This window comes from Procambarus clarkii, chromosome 38, assembly GCF_040958095.1.
Source record: "Procambarus clarkii isolate CNS0578487 chromosome 38, FALCON_Pclarkii_2.0, whole genome shotgun sequence".
Taxonomy (NCBI): Eukaryota; Metazoa; Arthropoda; class Malacostraca; order Decapoda; family Cambaridae; genus Procambarus; species Procambarus clarkii.
In genome coordinates this window covers 27,094,607-27,109,277 of record NC_091187.1, presented here as the reverse complement: position 1 = coordinate 27,109,277, position 14,671 = coordinate 27,094,607, and the positions used below count along the sequence as shown (strand labels likewise).

The following is a 14,671-nucleotide window of genomic DNA, read 5'->3' as shown; positions in this document are numbered from 1 at the left end:
AGGAGTGATGGTGTTGGAGGAAGGTGCGGTGGTGGTGGAGGAAGGTATGTTGGTGTTGTAGAAAGGTGTGGTTGAGGTGGAGGAAGGTGTAGTGGTGTTGGAGTAAGGTGTGATAGTGTTGGAGGAAGGTGTGGTGGTGTTGGAGGAAGATGACGTAGTATTGTAGAAAGGTGTGGTGGTGTTGGACGAAGGTGTGGTGGTGTTAGAGGATGGTGAGGTGTTGGAGAAAAGCATGGTGTTGGAGGAAGGTGAGGTAGTGTTTGAGGAGGGTGTGGTGGTGTTGTAGGAATGTGTTGTGGTGTTGTAGGAAGGTGATGTGGTGGTGCAGGAAAATGTGGTGGTGTTGGAGGATGGTGTGGTGTTGGAGGAAGGTATGGTGTTTGAGAAAGTTGTGGTGGCGTTGGAGGAATGTGTAGTGGATTTGGAGAACGGTGGTGTTGTAGGAAGGTTTGGTTGTATTGAAGAAAGGTGTGGTGGTGTTAGAGGAAAGTGTGGTGGTGTTGGAGGAAGGTGTGGTGTTGTAGGAAGGTGTGGTGGTGTTGAAGCAAGGTGTGGTGGTGTTGGAGGAAGGAGTTGTGGTGTTGGAGGAATGTGTGGTAGTGTTGGAGGTGGTGTTGTGTGGTGTAGGAAGATGTGGTGGTGCTGTGATCATGATGTGGTGTTGGAGGAAAAAGTGGTGGTGTTGGAGGAAGGTGTGATGGTGTTGGAGGAAGGTGTGGTGTTGGAGAAAGGTGTGGAGATGATGGAGGAAGGAGTGGTGGTGTTGGAGGAAATTGTGGTAATGGAGGAAGGAGTGGTGGTGCTGGAGAAAGGTGAAATGGGGTTGTTGGAGGGTGTGATGGTGTTGGAGGATCGTGTGGTATTGGAGGAAAGTGTGTTGGTGTTGGACGAAGATGAGGTGATATTCTAGTAATGTTTGTTGGTGTTGGAGGAAGGTGTGGTGGTGTTGGAGGAAAGTGTGGTGGTTTTGTAGGATGGTGTGGTGGTGTTGGAGGAAGGTGTGATGGTGGTGGAGGAAGGTGTGGTGGTGATGGAGGAAGGTGTGGTTGTATTGAAGGAAGGTGTGGTGTTGGAGGTAGGTGTGGTGGTCTTGTAGGAATGTGTGATTGTGATGAAGGAATGTGTGGTGTTGGAGGAAGGTGTGGTGGAGTTAAGAGAAGGTGTAGTGTTTTTCGAAGAAGGCATTGAGGTGTAGGACGAATGTGTGGTGGTGTTGAAGGAAGGTGTAGTGGTGTTGGAAGAAGGTGTGGTGGTGGAAGAGCAAGGTGTGATGGTGTTGAAGGAAGGTGTGGTGGTGTTGGAGGAAGGTGTAGTGGTGTTTGAGGAAGGTGTGGTAGTGTTCGAGGAAGGTGTTATGGTGGTAGAAGAAGGTAAGGTCGTGTTGTAGGAAGGTGTTGTGAAGGAAAGTGAGGTGGTGTTGGAGAAAGGTGTGGTGGTGTTGGAGAAAGGTGTGGTGGTGTTGAAGGAAGGTGTAGTGGAGTTGAAGGAAGGTGTGATGATGGTGAAGTAAGGTGTGGTAGTGTTGTAGGAGTGTGGTTGTGTTGGAGGAAGATTTGTTGGTGTTGGAGGAAAGTGAGGTGGTGTTGTTGGAGATTGTGATGGTGTAGGAGGAAGGTGTGGTGTTGGAGGAACGTGTGGTGGTGTTGGACGAAGGTGAGGTGATGTTCTAGTAAGGTGTGGTGTTGGATGTAGGTGAGGTGGTGCTGGAGGAAGGGGTGGAGGTGTTGTCGGAAGCTTTGGTGGTGTTGGAGGAAGGATGTGGTGGTGATGGAGGAAGGTGTGGTTGTATTGAAGGAAGGTGTGGTGTTGGAAGAAGGTGTAGTTGTGTTGAAGGAATGTAAGGTGTTGGAGGAAGGTGTTGTGGTGTTGGAAGAAGGAAAGATGGTGTTGTAGGAAGCTGTGGTGGTGTTGGAGGAAGGTGTTATATTGGAGTAATGTGTGGTGGTGTTGGAGGTAGGTAAGGTGATGTTGTAGAAAGATGTGATGGCGTTGTAGGAAAGGGTAGAGTTGCTGGTGGAGGAAGGTGTGATGGTGTTGGAGAAAGGTGTTGTGGTGTTGGAGGAAGGTGTGGTGGTGTTGGAAAAAGCTATGGTGGTGTTGAAGGAAGGTAAGGTGGTGGTGGAAAAGATGTTGTGGTGGTGGGGAAATGTGTGGTGGTGTTGGAGGAAGCTGTAGTGGTGTTGGATGAAGGTGTGGTTGTGTTGTAGGAAGGTGTGGGGGTGGAGGGTGAGGTGGTGTTGGAGGAAGGTCTGGTGGTGTTAAAGGAAGGTGTGGTGGTGTTGGAGGAAGGTGTGATAGTGCTGGAGGAAGGTGTGGTGTTGGAGGAAAATGTGATGGTGTTGGAGGAAGGTGACGTGGTGTTGTAGGAAGGTGTGGTGGAGTTGGAGGAAGGTGTGGTTGCATTGAAGGAATGTGTGATGTTGGAGGAAGGTGTGGTGGTGTTGGAAGAAGGTGTAGTGGTTTTTGAGGAAGTTGTTGTGGTGATGGAGGAAGGTGTGGTTGCATTGAAGGATTGTGTGGTGGTGGAGGAAGGTGTAGTGGTGTTGAATGAATGTGTGGTGGTGTTGAAGGAAGGTGAGGTGGAGGTGGAGGATGTTGTGGGGGAGGATGAGGAAGGTGTGGTGGTGTTGTAGGAAGGTGTGGTGGAGTTGTAGGAAGGAGTGGTGGAGGAAGGTGAGGTGGTGTTGGAGGAAGGTGTGGTGGTGTTCGAGGAAGGTATTGTGGTGTTGTAGAAGTGTGTGGTGGTGGTGGTGGAGGAAGGTGTAATGGTGTTGGAAGAAGAATTGATGGTGTTGGAGGAAAACGTGGTGTTGGAGGAAGGTGTAGTGGTGTTGGAAGAAGGTGAGATGGTGTTGTAGGATGCAGTGGTGGTTGTGGGATATCTGGGGCTTGACTCAATTATTTAATTATTTAATTAATCAAATTAATAACGAAGGACCACCCACTTTTGAGAAAAGAGGGAAACTAATAAAAAGTGATCATTCGAAACACAAGGAAGAACCAGTGTCTATGGATAAATATTAGAAAGAATAATCACTTAAATAAATAATGGACTGTATTGTTAATTAACTAAAGTCAGAGCCTCAAACACCTACATTGGGGGGGGATTGCTAGAACTTCATATACGTCTAGGAACTAGTGTGGTTCGTGCACCAGTTCATTGTTGAATAAAGAATATTGTGACCAAAATATTATAGAATCAATAGGTAAATACAAATAGAAATTATTAATGATTATTAGAATTAGAGAGCAATCATCTAAATAAACACATTTTATCTCCAGTTCACATGACAAGCATTCAATATGATAATATCAGGAACATGTAGAATAAATCGGAGTAATTAAATGTGTACAAAAAGTCTTAGCTTGAAGACGATTTCTATGACATCGTTCGCGCCTCGTCCTCGTGATCTCAGGATCTCCACATAGAAGCCCTTAGAGGTGAATAACACGAATGCGGTTAACGACTCCTCACATACGAGCTGTAATTTAAAGGATATTACGCAGCATTGAACTAGGCTACTTAAATCTCAATATTTATGAAATAGAAAATAAAGATTAGTGCGGTACTAACGTTGGATTTTTAGTCGTCATTCGATGTAACGACAGACTGCCCACGAAATATACAATCTCTAATGATGCATCAAGAAAGAAATATATACTTATCGACGGGTACAGTGTATGCTGAAGTCTGCCGGTATCGCGTCTCAGTCTCAAACTTCCACAATTTTGTACACGTGGTTGAGAGTTTGGCTTGAATATCGACGCGTTATTATTTGACCGAGCCCTGTAGATCACGTAGAAGAATAATTATTCGTTCAAGGTTGAGTACCAGTGTAATTCTTGCTGATAATCCCAACGTCACGTGTCTCAGACTCTGACGTCACGACTTCCCGTTCAAATACGTATGCTCTCGTTGCTCACTCCGCAACACGAGCTCGCCACACACACACACACTATGGCGTCTCTCCTCCCTCCACCCACGTCCCCACCTTCACCACAGAAATTATTTATCACGAATAATACTATTTCGCGCAATTGTGGTTGAAATACTTTAATAAAGACTGGGTTGTGATTTTAGGGATTTAAATATTGTTGCTTTCTCGTCTTATGGTGGTAAACGAGAAATGGAGAAGATTTTAGTTTTCTCCATGGCATTCACGCGTGACAGAAAAACTATTACTTGATAACAATTGTAACTAAAAACTCTCGGTTTAGAATTATTTGGGAGTTATGTTATCCATAAATAATTATCACACAGAATACTGATGATTTTAGAGAATCACATTCAATTCTCTAACACACTGGCAATAAATGTGTTTAACTAGATATAATCTGACGCAATACTGGTGCTTGGTTTCGTAAGAATTCCAGCATCCATATGTAGATATAATGGTTAGTTTATGTGAACATTACTGTTAGTAAGTTTTAGTGACTACTGTAGTTAGTACATAATGATACTGATTTATTATAATACAATAGTATTAGTGTTGGAAATGTCCAACAGTGGTGTTGGAGGAAAGTGTGGTAGTGTTGGAGGAAGGTGTGGTGGTGTTGGAAAAAGGTGTGGTGTGGTGGTTTTGGAGTAAGAATTGGTGGTGTTTACGGAAGGTGAGGTGGTGGTGGAAAAGATGTTGTGGTTGAGAAGGAATGTGTTATGGTGTTGAAGGAAGGTGTGGTGGTTGTGGAGGAAGGTGTGGTGGTGTTGTAGAAAGGTGTGGTGGAGGAGGGTTAGGTGGTGTTGGAGGAAGGTGTGGTGGTGTTGAAGGACGGTGTGGTGGTGGTGTTGGAGAAAGGTGTGATAGTGTTGGAGGAACGTGTGGTGCTGGAGAAATCCGAGGTGTTGGAGGAAATTGGGTGGTGTTGGATGAAGGAGTGGTAGTGTTGGAGGAAGGTGGTGTTGTAGGAAGGTGTGGTAGTGTTGGAGAAAGGTGTATTTGTGTTGGATTAAAGTGTGGTGGTGTTGGAGGAGGGTGAGGTGGAGGTGGAGGAAGGTGTGGTGGAGGTAGAGGAAGGTCTGGTGGTGTTGTAGGAAGGTGAGGTGGTGGTGAAAAAGATGTTGAGGTTGTGAAGGAATGTGTGATGGTGTTGTAGGAAGGTGAGGTGGTGTTGGTGGAAGGTGTGATGATGTTGTAGGAAGGTATGGTGGTGTTGGATGAAGGTGTAGTGGTGTTGGATAAAGGCGTGGTTGTGTTGTAGGAAGGTGTGGTGGAGGAGGGTGAAATGGTGTTGGAGGAAGGTGTGGTGGTGTTGAAGGAAGGTGTGGTGTTGGAGGAAGGTGTGATGGTGTTGGAGGAAGGTGTGATGGTCTTGGAGGAAGGTGTGGCGTTGGAGGAAGGTGTGGTGGTGTTTGAGGAAGGTGTGATTTTGGAGAAAGGCGACGTGTTGCAAGAAGGTGTGGTGGTGTTGAAAGAAGGAGTGGTGGTGTTGTAGTCAAATTGGTGTATGTAGGTGTCACATTGTTGATGTGACGACTTATATTGAATTTTGTAACTAGCTCATCAAGATTGTAACTTGCTTAGGTAAATGAATTGTGGGGTTCAGTCCCTAAGCCCATTATGTGCCTCCATTACCGCCCACAAGATGGGTATGGGGTGCATAATAAATGAACTAAACTAAAAAGATGTTGTAGGAATGTGTGGTGGTGTTGAAGGAAAGTGTGGTGATGTAGGAAGGTGTAGTGGTGTTGGAGGAAGGTTAGGTGGTGTCGTAGAAAGGTCTGGTGGTGTTGGAGGAGGGTTTGGTGGTGTTGGAGGAAATTGAGGTGGTGTTGATGGAGGGTGTGATGGTGTTGGAGGAAGATGTGGTGTTGGAGGAAGATGTGGTGTTGGAAAAAGATGTGGTGTTGGAGGAAAGTGTGGTGGTTTTGTTGGAGATTGTGATGGTGTTGGAGGAAAGTGTGGTGGTGTTGGACGAAGGTGAGGTGATGTTCTAGTAAGGTGTGGTGTTGGATCTAGGTGAGATGGTGGTGGAGAAAGGGGTGGAAGTTGTGGAGGAAGGTGTGGTTGTGTTGGAAGAATGTGTGGTGTTGGAGGAAGGTGAGGTTGCATTGAAGGAATGTGTTGTGGTGTCGAAAAAAGGTGAGGAGGAGGTGGAGGAAGGTGTGATAGAGGAAGAGGAAGGTTTGGTGGTGTTGTAGGAAGGTGTGGTGGTGTTGGAGGAAAGTGTAGTAGTATTGGAATCAGGTGTGACGCTGTTGGAGGAAGCTGTGGTGGTGTTGTTGGAGAAAAATGAGGTAATGTTCTAGGAAGGTGTGGTGGTATTGGAGGAATGTGTGTTGCTGGAGAAACGTGTGCTAGTGTTGGAGGAAGGTGTGGTGGTGTTGTAGGAAGGTGTGGTGGTGTTGGAGGAAGGTGTGGTGGTGGTGGAGGAAGGATGTGGTGGTGATGGAGGAAGGTTTGATTGTATTGGAGGTAAGTGTGGTGTTGGAAGAAGGTGTAGTTGTGTTGAAGAAATGTAATGTGTTGGAGAAAGGTGTTGTGGTGTTGGAAGAAGGAAAGATGGTGTTGTAGGAAGCTGTGGTGGTGTTGGAGGAAGGTGTTATTTTGAAGGAATGTGTGGTGGTGTTGGAGGTAGGTAAGGTGATGTTGTAGGAAGATGTGATGGTGTTGTAGGAAAGTGTAGAGCTGCTGTTGGAGGAAGGTGTGGTAGTGTTGGAGAAAGGTGTAGTGGAATTGGAGGAAGGTGTGGTTGCATTGAAGGAATGTGTGGTGTTGGAGGAAGGTGTGATGGTGTTGGAGGAAGGTGTAGTGGTTTTTGAGAAAGTTGTTGTGGTGGTGGAGGAAGGTGTGGTGGTGTTGGAGGAAGGTGTAGTGGTGTTTTAGGAAGGTGTGGTTGCATTGAAGGATTGTGTGGTGGTGAAGAAAGGTGTGGTTCCATTGTAGGATTGTGTGGTGGTGGAGGAAGGTGTAGTGGTGGTGAATGGTGTGGTGGTGTTGAAAGAAGGTGAGGTGGAGGATGTTGTGTTGGAAGATGAGGAAGGTGTGGTGGTGTTGTAGGAAGGTGTGGTGGAGTTGAAGGAAGGAGTGGTTGAGAAAGGTGAGGTGGTGTTGGAGAAAGGTGTGATGGTGTTGGAGGAAAGCATGGTGTTGGGGGAAGGTGTAGTGGTGTTGGAGGAAGGTGTGGTGGTGTTGGAGAAAGGTGTGGTGTGGTGGTTGTGGAGGAAGAATTGGTCGTGTTTAAGGAAGGTGAGGTGTTGGTGGAAAAGATGTTGTGGTTGTGGACGAATGTGTTATGGTGTTGAAGGAAGGTGTGGTGGTTGTGAGGAAGGTGTGGTGGTGTTGTAGGAAGGTTTGGTGGAGGAGGGTTAGGTGGTGTTGGAGGAAGGTGTGGTGGTGTGGAAGGAAGGTGTGGTGCTGGAGAAATCCGAGGTGTTGGAGGAAAGTGTGGTAGTGTTGGATGAAGGAGTGGTAGTGTTGGAGGAAGGTGGTGTTGTAGGAAGGTGTGGAAGTGTTGGAGAAAGGTGTGGTAGTGTTGGATTAAAGTGTGGTGGTGTTGGAGGAAGGTGTGGGTGTTGTTGGAGGAAGGTGTAGTGGTTTTTGAGGAAGTTGTTGTGGTGATGGAGGAAGGTGTGGTGGTGTTGGAGGAAGGTGTAGTGGTGTTGTAGGAAGGTGTAGTTGCATTGAGGGATTGTGTGGTGGTGGAGGAAGGTGTGGTGTTGGAGGAAGGTGTGGTTGTGTTGAAGAAATGTAAGGTGTTGGAGGAAGGTGTGGTGTTGGAGGAAAGAGTGGTGGTGGTGGAGGGAGGTGTGGAAGTTGTGGAGGAAGGTGTGGTTGTGTTGGAAGAATGTGTGGTGTTGGAGAAAGGTGTGGATGCGTTGAAGGAATGTGTTGTGGTGTCGAAAAAAGGTGAGGAGGAGGTGGAGGAAGGTGTGGTAGAGGAAGAGGAAGGTTTGGTGGTGTTGTAGGAAGGTGTGGTGGTGTTGGATGAAAGTGTAGTAGTATTGGAGTAAGGTGTGACGCTGTTGGAGGAAGGTGTTGTGGTGTTGGAGAAAAATGAGGTAATGTTCTAGGAAGGTGTGGTAGTATTGGAGGAAGGTGTGTTGCTGGAGAAAGGTGTGCTAGTGTTAGAGGAAGGTGTGGTGGTGTTGTAGGAAGGTGTGGTGGTGTTGGAGGAAGGTGTGGTGGTGGTGGAGGAAGGATGTGGTGGTGATGGGGGAAGGTGTGGTTGTATTGGAGGAAGGTGTGGTGTTGGAGGAAGGTGTAGTTGTGTTGAAGGAATGTAAGGTGTTGGAGGAAGGTGTTGTTGTGTTGGAAGAAGGAAAAATGGTGTTGTAGGAAGGTGTTATTTTGGAGGAATGTGTGGTGGTATTGGAGGTAGGTAAGGTGATGTTGTAGGAAGATGTGATGGTGTTGTAGGAAAGTGTAGAGCTGCTGGTGGAGGAAGGTGTGGTGGTGTTGGAGAAAGGTGTTGTGGTGTGGGAGGAATGTGTGGTGGTGTTGTAGGAAGGTGTGGTGGAGTTGGAGAAAGGTGTAATTGCATTGAAGGAATGTGTAGTGTTGGAGGAAGGTGTGGTGGTGTTGGAGGAAGGTGTAGTGGTGTTGTAGGAAGGTGTGGTTGCATTGAAGGATTATGTGGTGGTGAAGGAAGGTGTGGTTGCATTGAAGGATTGTGTGGTGGTAGAGGAAGGTGTAGTGGTGTTGAATGAAGGTGTGGTGGTGTTGAAGGAAGGTGAGGTGGAGGATGTTGTGGTGGAGGATGCGGAAGGTGTGGTGGTGTTGTAGGAAGGTGTGGTGGAGTTGTAGGAAGGAGTGGTTGAGGAAGGTGAGGTGGTATTGGAGAAAGGTGTGGTGGTGTTGGAGGAAGGTATTATGGTGTTGTAGAAGTGTGTGGTGGTGGTGGAGGAAGGTGTAATGGTGTTGGAGGAAGATGTGATGGTGTTGGAGGAAAGCATGGTGATGGAGGAAGGTGTAGTGGTGTTGGAAGGTGGGATGGTGTTGTAGGATGCAGTGGTGGTGTTGGAGGAAAGTGTGGTAGCGTTGGAGGAAGGTGTGGTGGTGTTGGAGAAAGGTGTGGTGTGGTGGTTTTGGAGGAAGAATTGGTGGTGTTTAAGGAAGGTGAGGTGGTGGTGGAAAAGATGTTGTGGTTGTGGACGAATGTGTTATGGTGTTGAAGGAAGGTGTGGTGGTTGTGGAGGAAGGTGTGGTGGTGTTGTAGGAAGGTGTGGTGGAGGAGGGTTAGGTGGTATTGGAGGAAGGTGTGGTGGTGTTGAATGAAGGTGTGGTGGTGGTGTTGGAGAAAGGTGTTATGGTGTTGGAAGAACGTGTGGTGCTGGAGGAAGTGGTAGTGTTGGAGGAAGGTGGTGTTGTAGGAAGGTGTGGTAGTGTTGGAGAAAGGTGTGGGTGTGGTAGTGTTGGATTAAAGTGTGGTGGTGTTGGAGGAAGGTGTGGTGTTGTTCGAGGAAGATGAAGTGGTTTTTGAGGAAGTTGTTGTGGTGGTGGAGGAAGGTGTGGTGGTGTTGGAGGAAGGTGTGTTGGTGTTGGAAGAAAGTGATGTGGTGTTGTTGGAGATTGTGATGGTGTTGGAGGAAGGTGTGGTGTTGGAGGAAAGAGTGGTGGTATTGGACGAGAGTTAGGTGATGTTCTGGTAAGGTGTGGTGTTGGATGTAGGTGAGGCGGTGCTGGAGGAAGGGGTGGAGGTGTTGTCGGAATCTTTGGTGGTGTTGGAGGAAGGTGAGATGGTGGTGGAGGAAGGGGTGGAAGTTGTGGAGGAAGGTGTGGTTGTGTTGGAAGAATGTGTGGTGTTGGAGGAAGGTGAGGTTGCGTTGAAGGAATGTGTTGTGGTGTCCAAAAAAGGTGAGGAGGAGGTGGAGGAAGGTGTGGTAGAGGAAGAGGATGGTTTGGTGGTGTTGTAGGAAGGTATGGTGGTGTTGGAGGAAAGTGTATTAGTATTGGAGTAAGGTGTGACGCTGTTGGAGGTGTGTTGGTGTTGGAGAAAAATGAGGTAATGTTCAAGGAAGGTGTGGTGGTATTGGAGGAAGGTGTGTTGCTGGAGAAAGGTGTGCTGGTGTTAGAGGAAAGTGTGGTGGTGTTGTAGGAAGGTGTGGTGGTGTTGGAGGAAGGTGTGGTGGTGTTGGAGGAAGGTCTGGAGGTGGTGGAATAAGGATGTGGTGGTGATAGAGGAAGGTGTGGCTGTATTGGAGAAAGGTGTGGTGTTGGAAGAAGGTGTGGTTGTGTTGAAGGAATGTAAGGTGTTGGAGGAAGGTTTTATTTTGGAGGAATATGTGGTGGTGTTGGAGGTAGGTTAGGTGATGTTGTAGGAAGATGTGATGGTGTTGTAGGAAAGTGTAAAGTTGCTGGTGGAGGAAGGTGTGGTGGTGTTGGAGAAAGGTGTTGTGGTGTTGGAGGAAAGTGTGGTGGTGTTGTATGAAGGTGTGGTGGAGTTGGAGGAAGGTGTGGTTGCATTAAAGCAATGTGTGGTGTTGGAGGAAGGTGTGGTGGTGTTGGAGGAAGGTGTAGTGGTGTTTGAGGAAGGTGTGGTAGTGTTCGAGGAAGGTGTTATGGTGGTAGAAGAAGGCAAGGTCGTGTTGTAGGAAGGTGTTGTGAAGGAAAGTGAGGTGGTGTTGGAGGAAGGTGTGGTGTGTTGGAGAAAGGTGTGGTGGTGTTGTAGGAAGGTGTAGTGGATTTGAAGGAAGGTGTGATGATGGTGAAGAAAGGTGGGGTAGTGTTGTAGGAGTGTGTGGTTGTGTTGGAGGAAGGTGCAATGGTGTTGGAGGAAAGTGAGGTGGTGTTGTTGGAGATTGTGATGGAGATGGAGGAAGGTGACGTGATGTTATAGTAAGGTGTTGAGTTGGATGTAGGTGAGGTGGTGCTGAAGGAACGGGTGGAGGTGTTATCGGAAGCTTTGGTGGTGTTGGAGGAAGGTGTGGTGGTGGTGGAGGAGGGTGTGGAAGTTGTGGAGGAAGGTGTGGTTGTGTTGGAAGAATGTGTGGTGTTGGAGGAAGGTGTGGTTTCGTTGAAGGAATGTGTTGTGGTGTCGAAAAAAAAGTATGGAGGAGATGGAGGAAGGTGTAGTAGAGGAAGAGGAAGGTGTGACGCTGTTGGAGGAAGGTGTGGTGGTGTTGGAGGAAAGTGTAGTAGTATTGGAGTAAGGTGTGACGCTGTTGGGGGAAGGTGTGGTGGTGTTGGAGAAAAATGAGGTAATTTTCTAGGAAGGTGTGATGGTATTGGAGGAAGGTGTGTTGCTGGAGGAAGGTGTGCTGGTGTTAGGGAAGGTGTGGTGGTGTTGTAGGAAGGTGTGGTGGTGTTGTAGGAAGGTGTGGTGGTGTTGGAGGAAGGTGTGGTGGTGGTTGAGTAAGGATGAGGTGGTAATGGAGGAAGGTGTGGTTGTTTTGGAGGAAGGTGTGGAGTTGGAAGAAGGTGTGGTTGTGTTGAAGGAAGGTGATGTGGTGGTGGAAAAGATGTTTTGATGGTGCAGAATTGTGTTGTGGTGTTGTAGGAAGATGTGGTGGTGTTGGAGGAAGGTGTAGTGGTCTTGGATGAAGGCGTGATTGTGTTGTAGGAAGGTGTGGGGTGCAGGGTGAGGTGGGGTTGGAGGAAGGTGTGGTGGTGTTAGAGGAAGGTGTGATAGTGCTGGAGGAAGGTGTGGTGTTGGAGGATGATGTGTTGGTGTTGGAGGAAGGTGACGTGGTGTTGTAGCAAGGTGTGGTGGAGTTGGAGGAAGGTGTGGTTGCATTGAAGGAATGTGTGGTGTTGGAGGAAGGTGTGGTAGTGTTGGAGGAAGGTGTAGTGGTTTTTGAGGAAGTTGTTGTGGTGGTGGAGGAAGGTGTGGTTGCATTGAAGGATTGTGTGGTGGTGGAGGAAGGTGTAGTGGTGTTGAATGATGGTGTGGTGGTGTTGAAGGAAGGTGAGGTGGAGGTGGAGGATGTTTTAGTGGAGGATGAGCAAGGTGTGGTGGTGTTGTAGGATGGTGTGGTGGTGTTGTAGGAAGGAGTGGTGGAGGAAGGTGAGGTGATGTTGGAGAAAGGTGTGGTGGTGTTGGAGGAAGGTATTGTGGTGTTGTAGAAGTGTGTGGTGGTGGTGGAGGAAGGTGTAATGGTGTTGGAGGAAGATGTGATGGTGTTAGAGGAAAGCATGGTGTTGGAGGAAGGTGTAATGGTGTTGGAAGAAGGTGAGATGGAGATGTAGGATGCAGTGGTGGTGTTGGAGGAAAGTGTGGTAGTGTTGGAGGAAGGTGAGGTGGTGTTGGAGAAAGGTGTGGTGTGGTGGTTTTGGAGGAAGAATTGGTGGTGTTTAAGGAAGGTGAGGTGGTGGTGGAAAAGATGTTGTGGTTGTGGAGGAATGTGTTATGGTGTTGTAGGAAGGTGTGTTGGTTGTGGAGGAAGGTGTGGTGGTGTTGTAGGAAGGTGTTGTGGAAGAGGGTTAGGTGGTGTTGGAGGAAGGTGTGGTGGAAGAGGGTTAGGTGGTGTTGGAGGAAGGTGTGGTGGTGCAGGAAGGTGTGGTGGTGTTGTAGGAAGGTGTGGTGGAAGAGGGTTAGGTGGTGTTGGAGGAAGGTGTGGTGGTGAAGGAAGGTGTGGTGGTGTTGTAGGAAGGCGTGGTGGAAGAGGGTTAGGTGGTGTTGGAGGAAGGTGTGGTGGAAGAGGGTTAGGTTGTGTTGGAGGAAAGTGTGGTGGTGTTGAAGGAAGGTGTGGTGGTGTTAGAGGAAGGTGTGGTGTTGGTGGAAGATGGTGTTGTGGTGGTGAAGGAAGGTGTGGTGGTGTTTTAGGAAGGTGTGGTGGAAGAGGGTTAGGTGGTGTTGGAGGAAGGTGTGGTGGTGAAGGAAGGTGTGGTGGTGTTGTAGGAAGGTGTGGTGGAAGAGGGTTAGGTGGTGATGGAGGAAGGTGTGGTGGTGAAGGAAGGTGTGGTGGTGTTGTAGGAAGGTGTGGTGAAAGAGGGTTAGGTGGTGTTGGAGGAAGGTGTGGTGGAAGAGGGTTAGGTGGTGTTGGAGGAAAGTGTGGTGGTGTTGAAGGAAGGTGTGGTGGTGTTAGAGGAAGGTGTGGTGTTGGTGGAAGATGGTGTTGTGGTGGTGAAGGAAGGTGTGGTGGAAGAGGGTTAGGTGGTGTTGGAGGAAGGTGTGGTGGAAGAGGGTTAGGTGGTGTTGGAGGAAGGTGTGGTGGAAGAGGGTTAGGTGGTGTTGGAGGAAGGTGTGGTGGTGTTGAAGGAAGGTGTGGTGGTGTTAGAGGAAGGTGTGGTGTTGGTGGAAGATGGTGTTGTGGTGGTGAAGGAAGGTGTGGTGGTGTTGTAGGAAGGTGTGGTGGAAGAGGGTTAGGTGGTGTTGGAGGAAGGTGTGGTGGAAGAGGGTTAGGTGGTGTTGGAGGAAGGTGTGGTGGTGTTGAAGGAAGGTGTGGTGGTGGTGTTGGAGAAAGGTGTGATGGTGTTGGAGGAACGTGTGGTGCTGGAGAAATCCGAGGTGTTAGGGGAAAGTGTGGTGGTGTTGAATGAAGGAGTGGTAGTGTTGGAGGAAGTTGGTGTTGTAGGAAGGTGTGGTAGTCTTGGAGAAAGGTGTGGTAGTGTTGGATTAAAGTGTGGTGGTGTTGGAGGAAGGTGTAGTGTTGTAGGAAGGTGTGGTGGTTTAGGAGAAAGGTGTGGTAGTGTTGGAGGAAGGTGTGGGGGTTTTGGAGGAATGGGAGGTGGTGTTAGAGATGGTGTGGTGTGGTGGAGGAAGGTGAGGTGTTGGTAGAATGTGTGATGGTGTTAGAGGAAGGTGTGGTGTTGGTGGAAGAAGGTGTTGTGGTGGTGAAGGAAGGTGTGGTGGTGTTGAATGAAGGTGAGGTAGAGGTGGAGGAAGGTGTGGTGGAGGTAGAGGAAGGTCTGGTGGTGTTGTAGGAAGGTGAGGTGGTGGTGAAAAAGATGTTGAGGTTGTAGAGGAATGTGTGATGGTGTTGTAGGAAGGTGAGGTGGTGTTGGTGGAAGGTGTGATGATGTTGTAGGAAGGTATGGTGGTGTTGGATGAAGGTGTAGTGGTGTTGGATGAAGGCGTGGTTGTGTTGTAGGAAGGTGTGGTGGAGGAGGGTGAAGTGGTGTTGGAAGAAGGTGTGGTGGTGTTGAAGGAAGGTGTGGTGTTCGAGGAAGGTGTGATTTTGGAGAAAGGCGAGGTGTTGCAGGAAGGTGTGGTGGTGTTGAAAGAACGAGTGGTGGTGTTGTAGGAATGTGTGGTGGTGTTGGAGGAACGTGTTACGTCGGAGGAATGTGTGGTGGTGTTGGAGGAACGTGTTACGTTGGAAGAATGTGTGGTGGTGTTGGAGGAAAGTGTGGTGATGTAGGAAGGTGTAGTGGTGTTGGAGGAAGGTTAGGTGGTGTCGTAGGAAGGTCTGGTGGTGTTGGAGGAAGGTGTTATGTTGGAGGAGTGTTTGGTGGTGTTGTAGGAAATTAAGGTGGTGTTGATGGAGGGTGTGATGGTGTTGGAGGAAGATGTGGTGTTGGAGGAAAGTGTGTATGTGTTGGACGAAGGTGAGGAAATGTTCTAGGAAGTTGTGGTGTTGGAGGAGGGTGAGGTGGTGTTGGAGGAAAGGGTGGTGTAGGAGGGTTTGGTGGTGGTAAAAGAAAGTGCGATGGTGTTGGAGAAAAATGAGGTGATGTTCAAGGAAGGTGTGATGGTATTGGAGGAAGGTGTGTTGCTGGAGGAAGGTGTACTGGTGTTAGGGAAGGTGTGGTGGTGTTGTAGGAAGGTATGGTGGTGTTGGAGGAAGGTGTGG

At 48.4% G+C, this 14,671-nt stretch overlaps 1 protein-coding gene across 1 annotated transcript; it reads left to right on the top strand.

Moving 5' to 3' along the window:
* Positions 1-697: 697 nt before the first annotated feature.
* On the top strand, positions 698-9,853 carry LOC138372301 (uncharacterized). Its single transcript, XM_069337584.1, has 4 exons — positions 698-898; positions 1,220-1,370; positions 5,958-6,122; positions 9,609-9,853. Exons 1-4 carry the CDS (start codon positions 698-700, stop codon positions 9,851-9,853), a joined length of 762 nt encoding a protein of 253 aa, XP_069193685.1.
* The last annotated feature ends 4,818 nt before the right edge of the window (positions 9,854-14,671 follow it).

What these genes read in the sequence shown, in the direction of transcription:
- LOC138372301 (XM_069337584.1), top strand. Translation starts at nt 698, where the DNA reads ATGGTGTTGGAGGAAGGTGTGGTGTTGGAGAAAGGTGTGGAGATGATG. An exon ending in TGGTGTTGGACGAAGATGAG is followed by an intron (nt 899 to 1,219) that starts GTGATATTCTAG and finishes GTGGTGTTGAAG; the next exon opens with GAAGGTGTAGTGGTGTTGGA. An exon ending in TGTTATGGTGGTAGAAGAAG is followed by an intron (nt 1,371 to 5,957) that starts GTAAGGTCGTGT and finishes TGTTGGATCTAG; the next exon opens with GTGAGATGGTGGTGGAGAAA.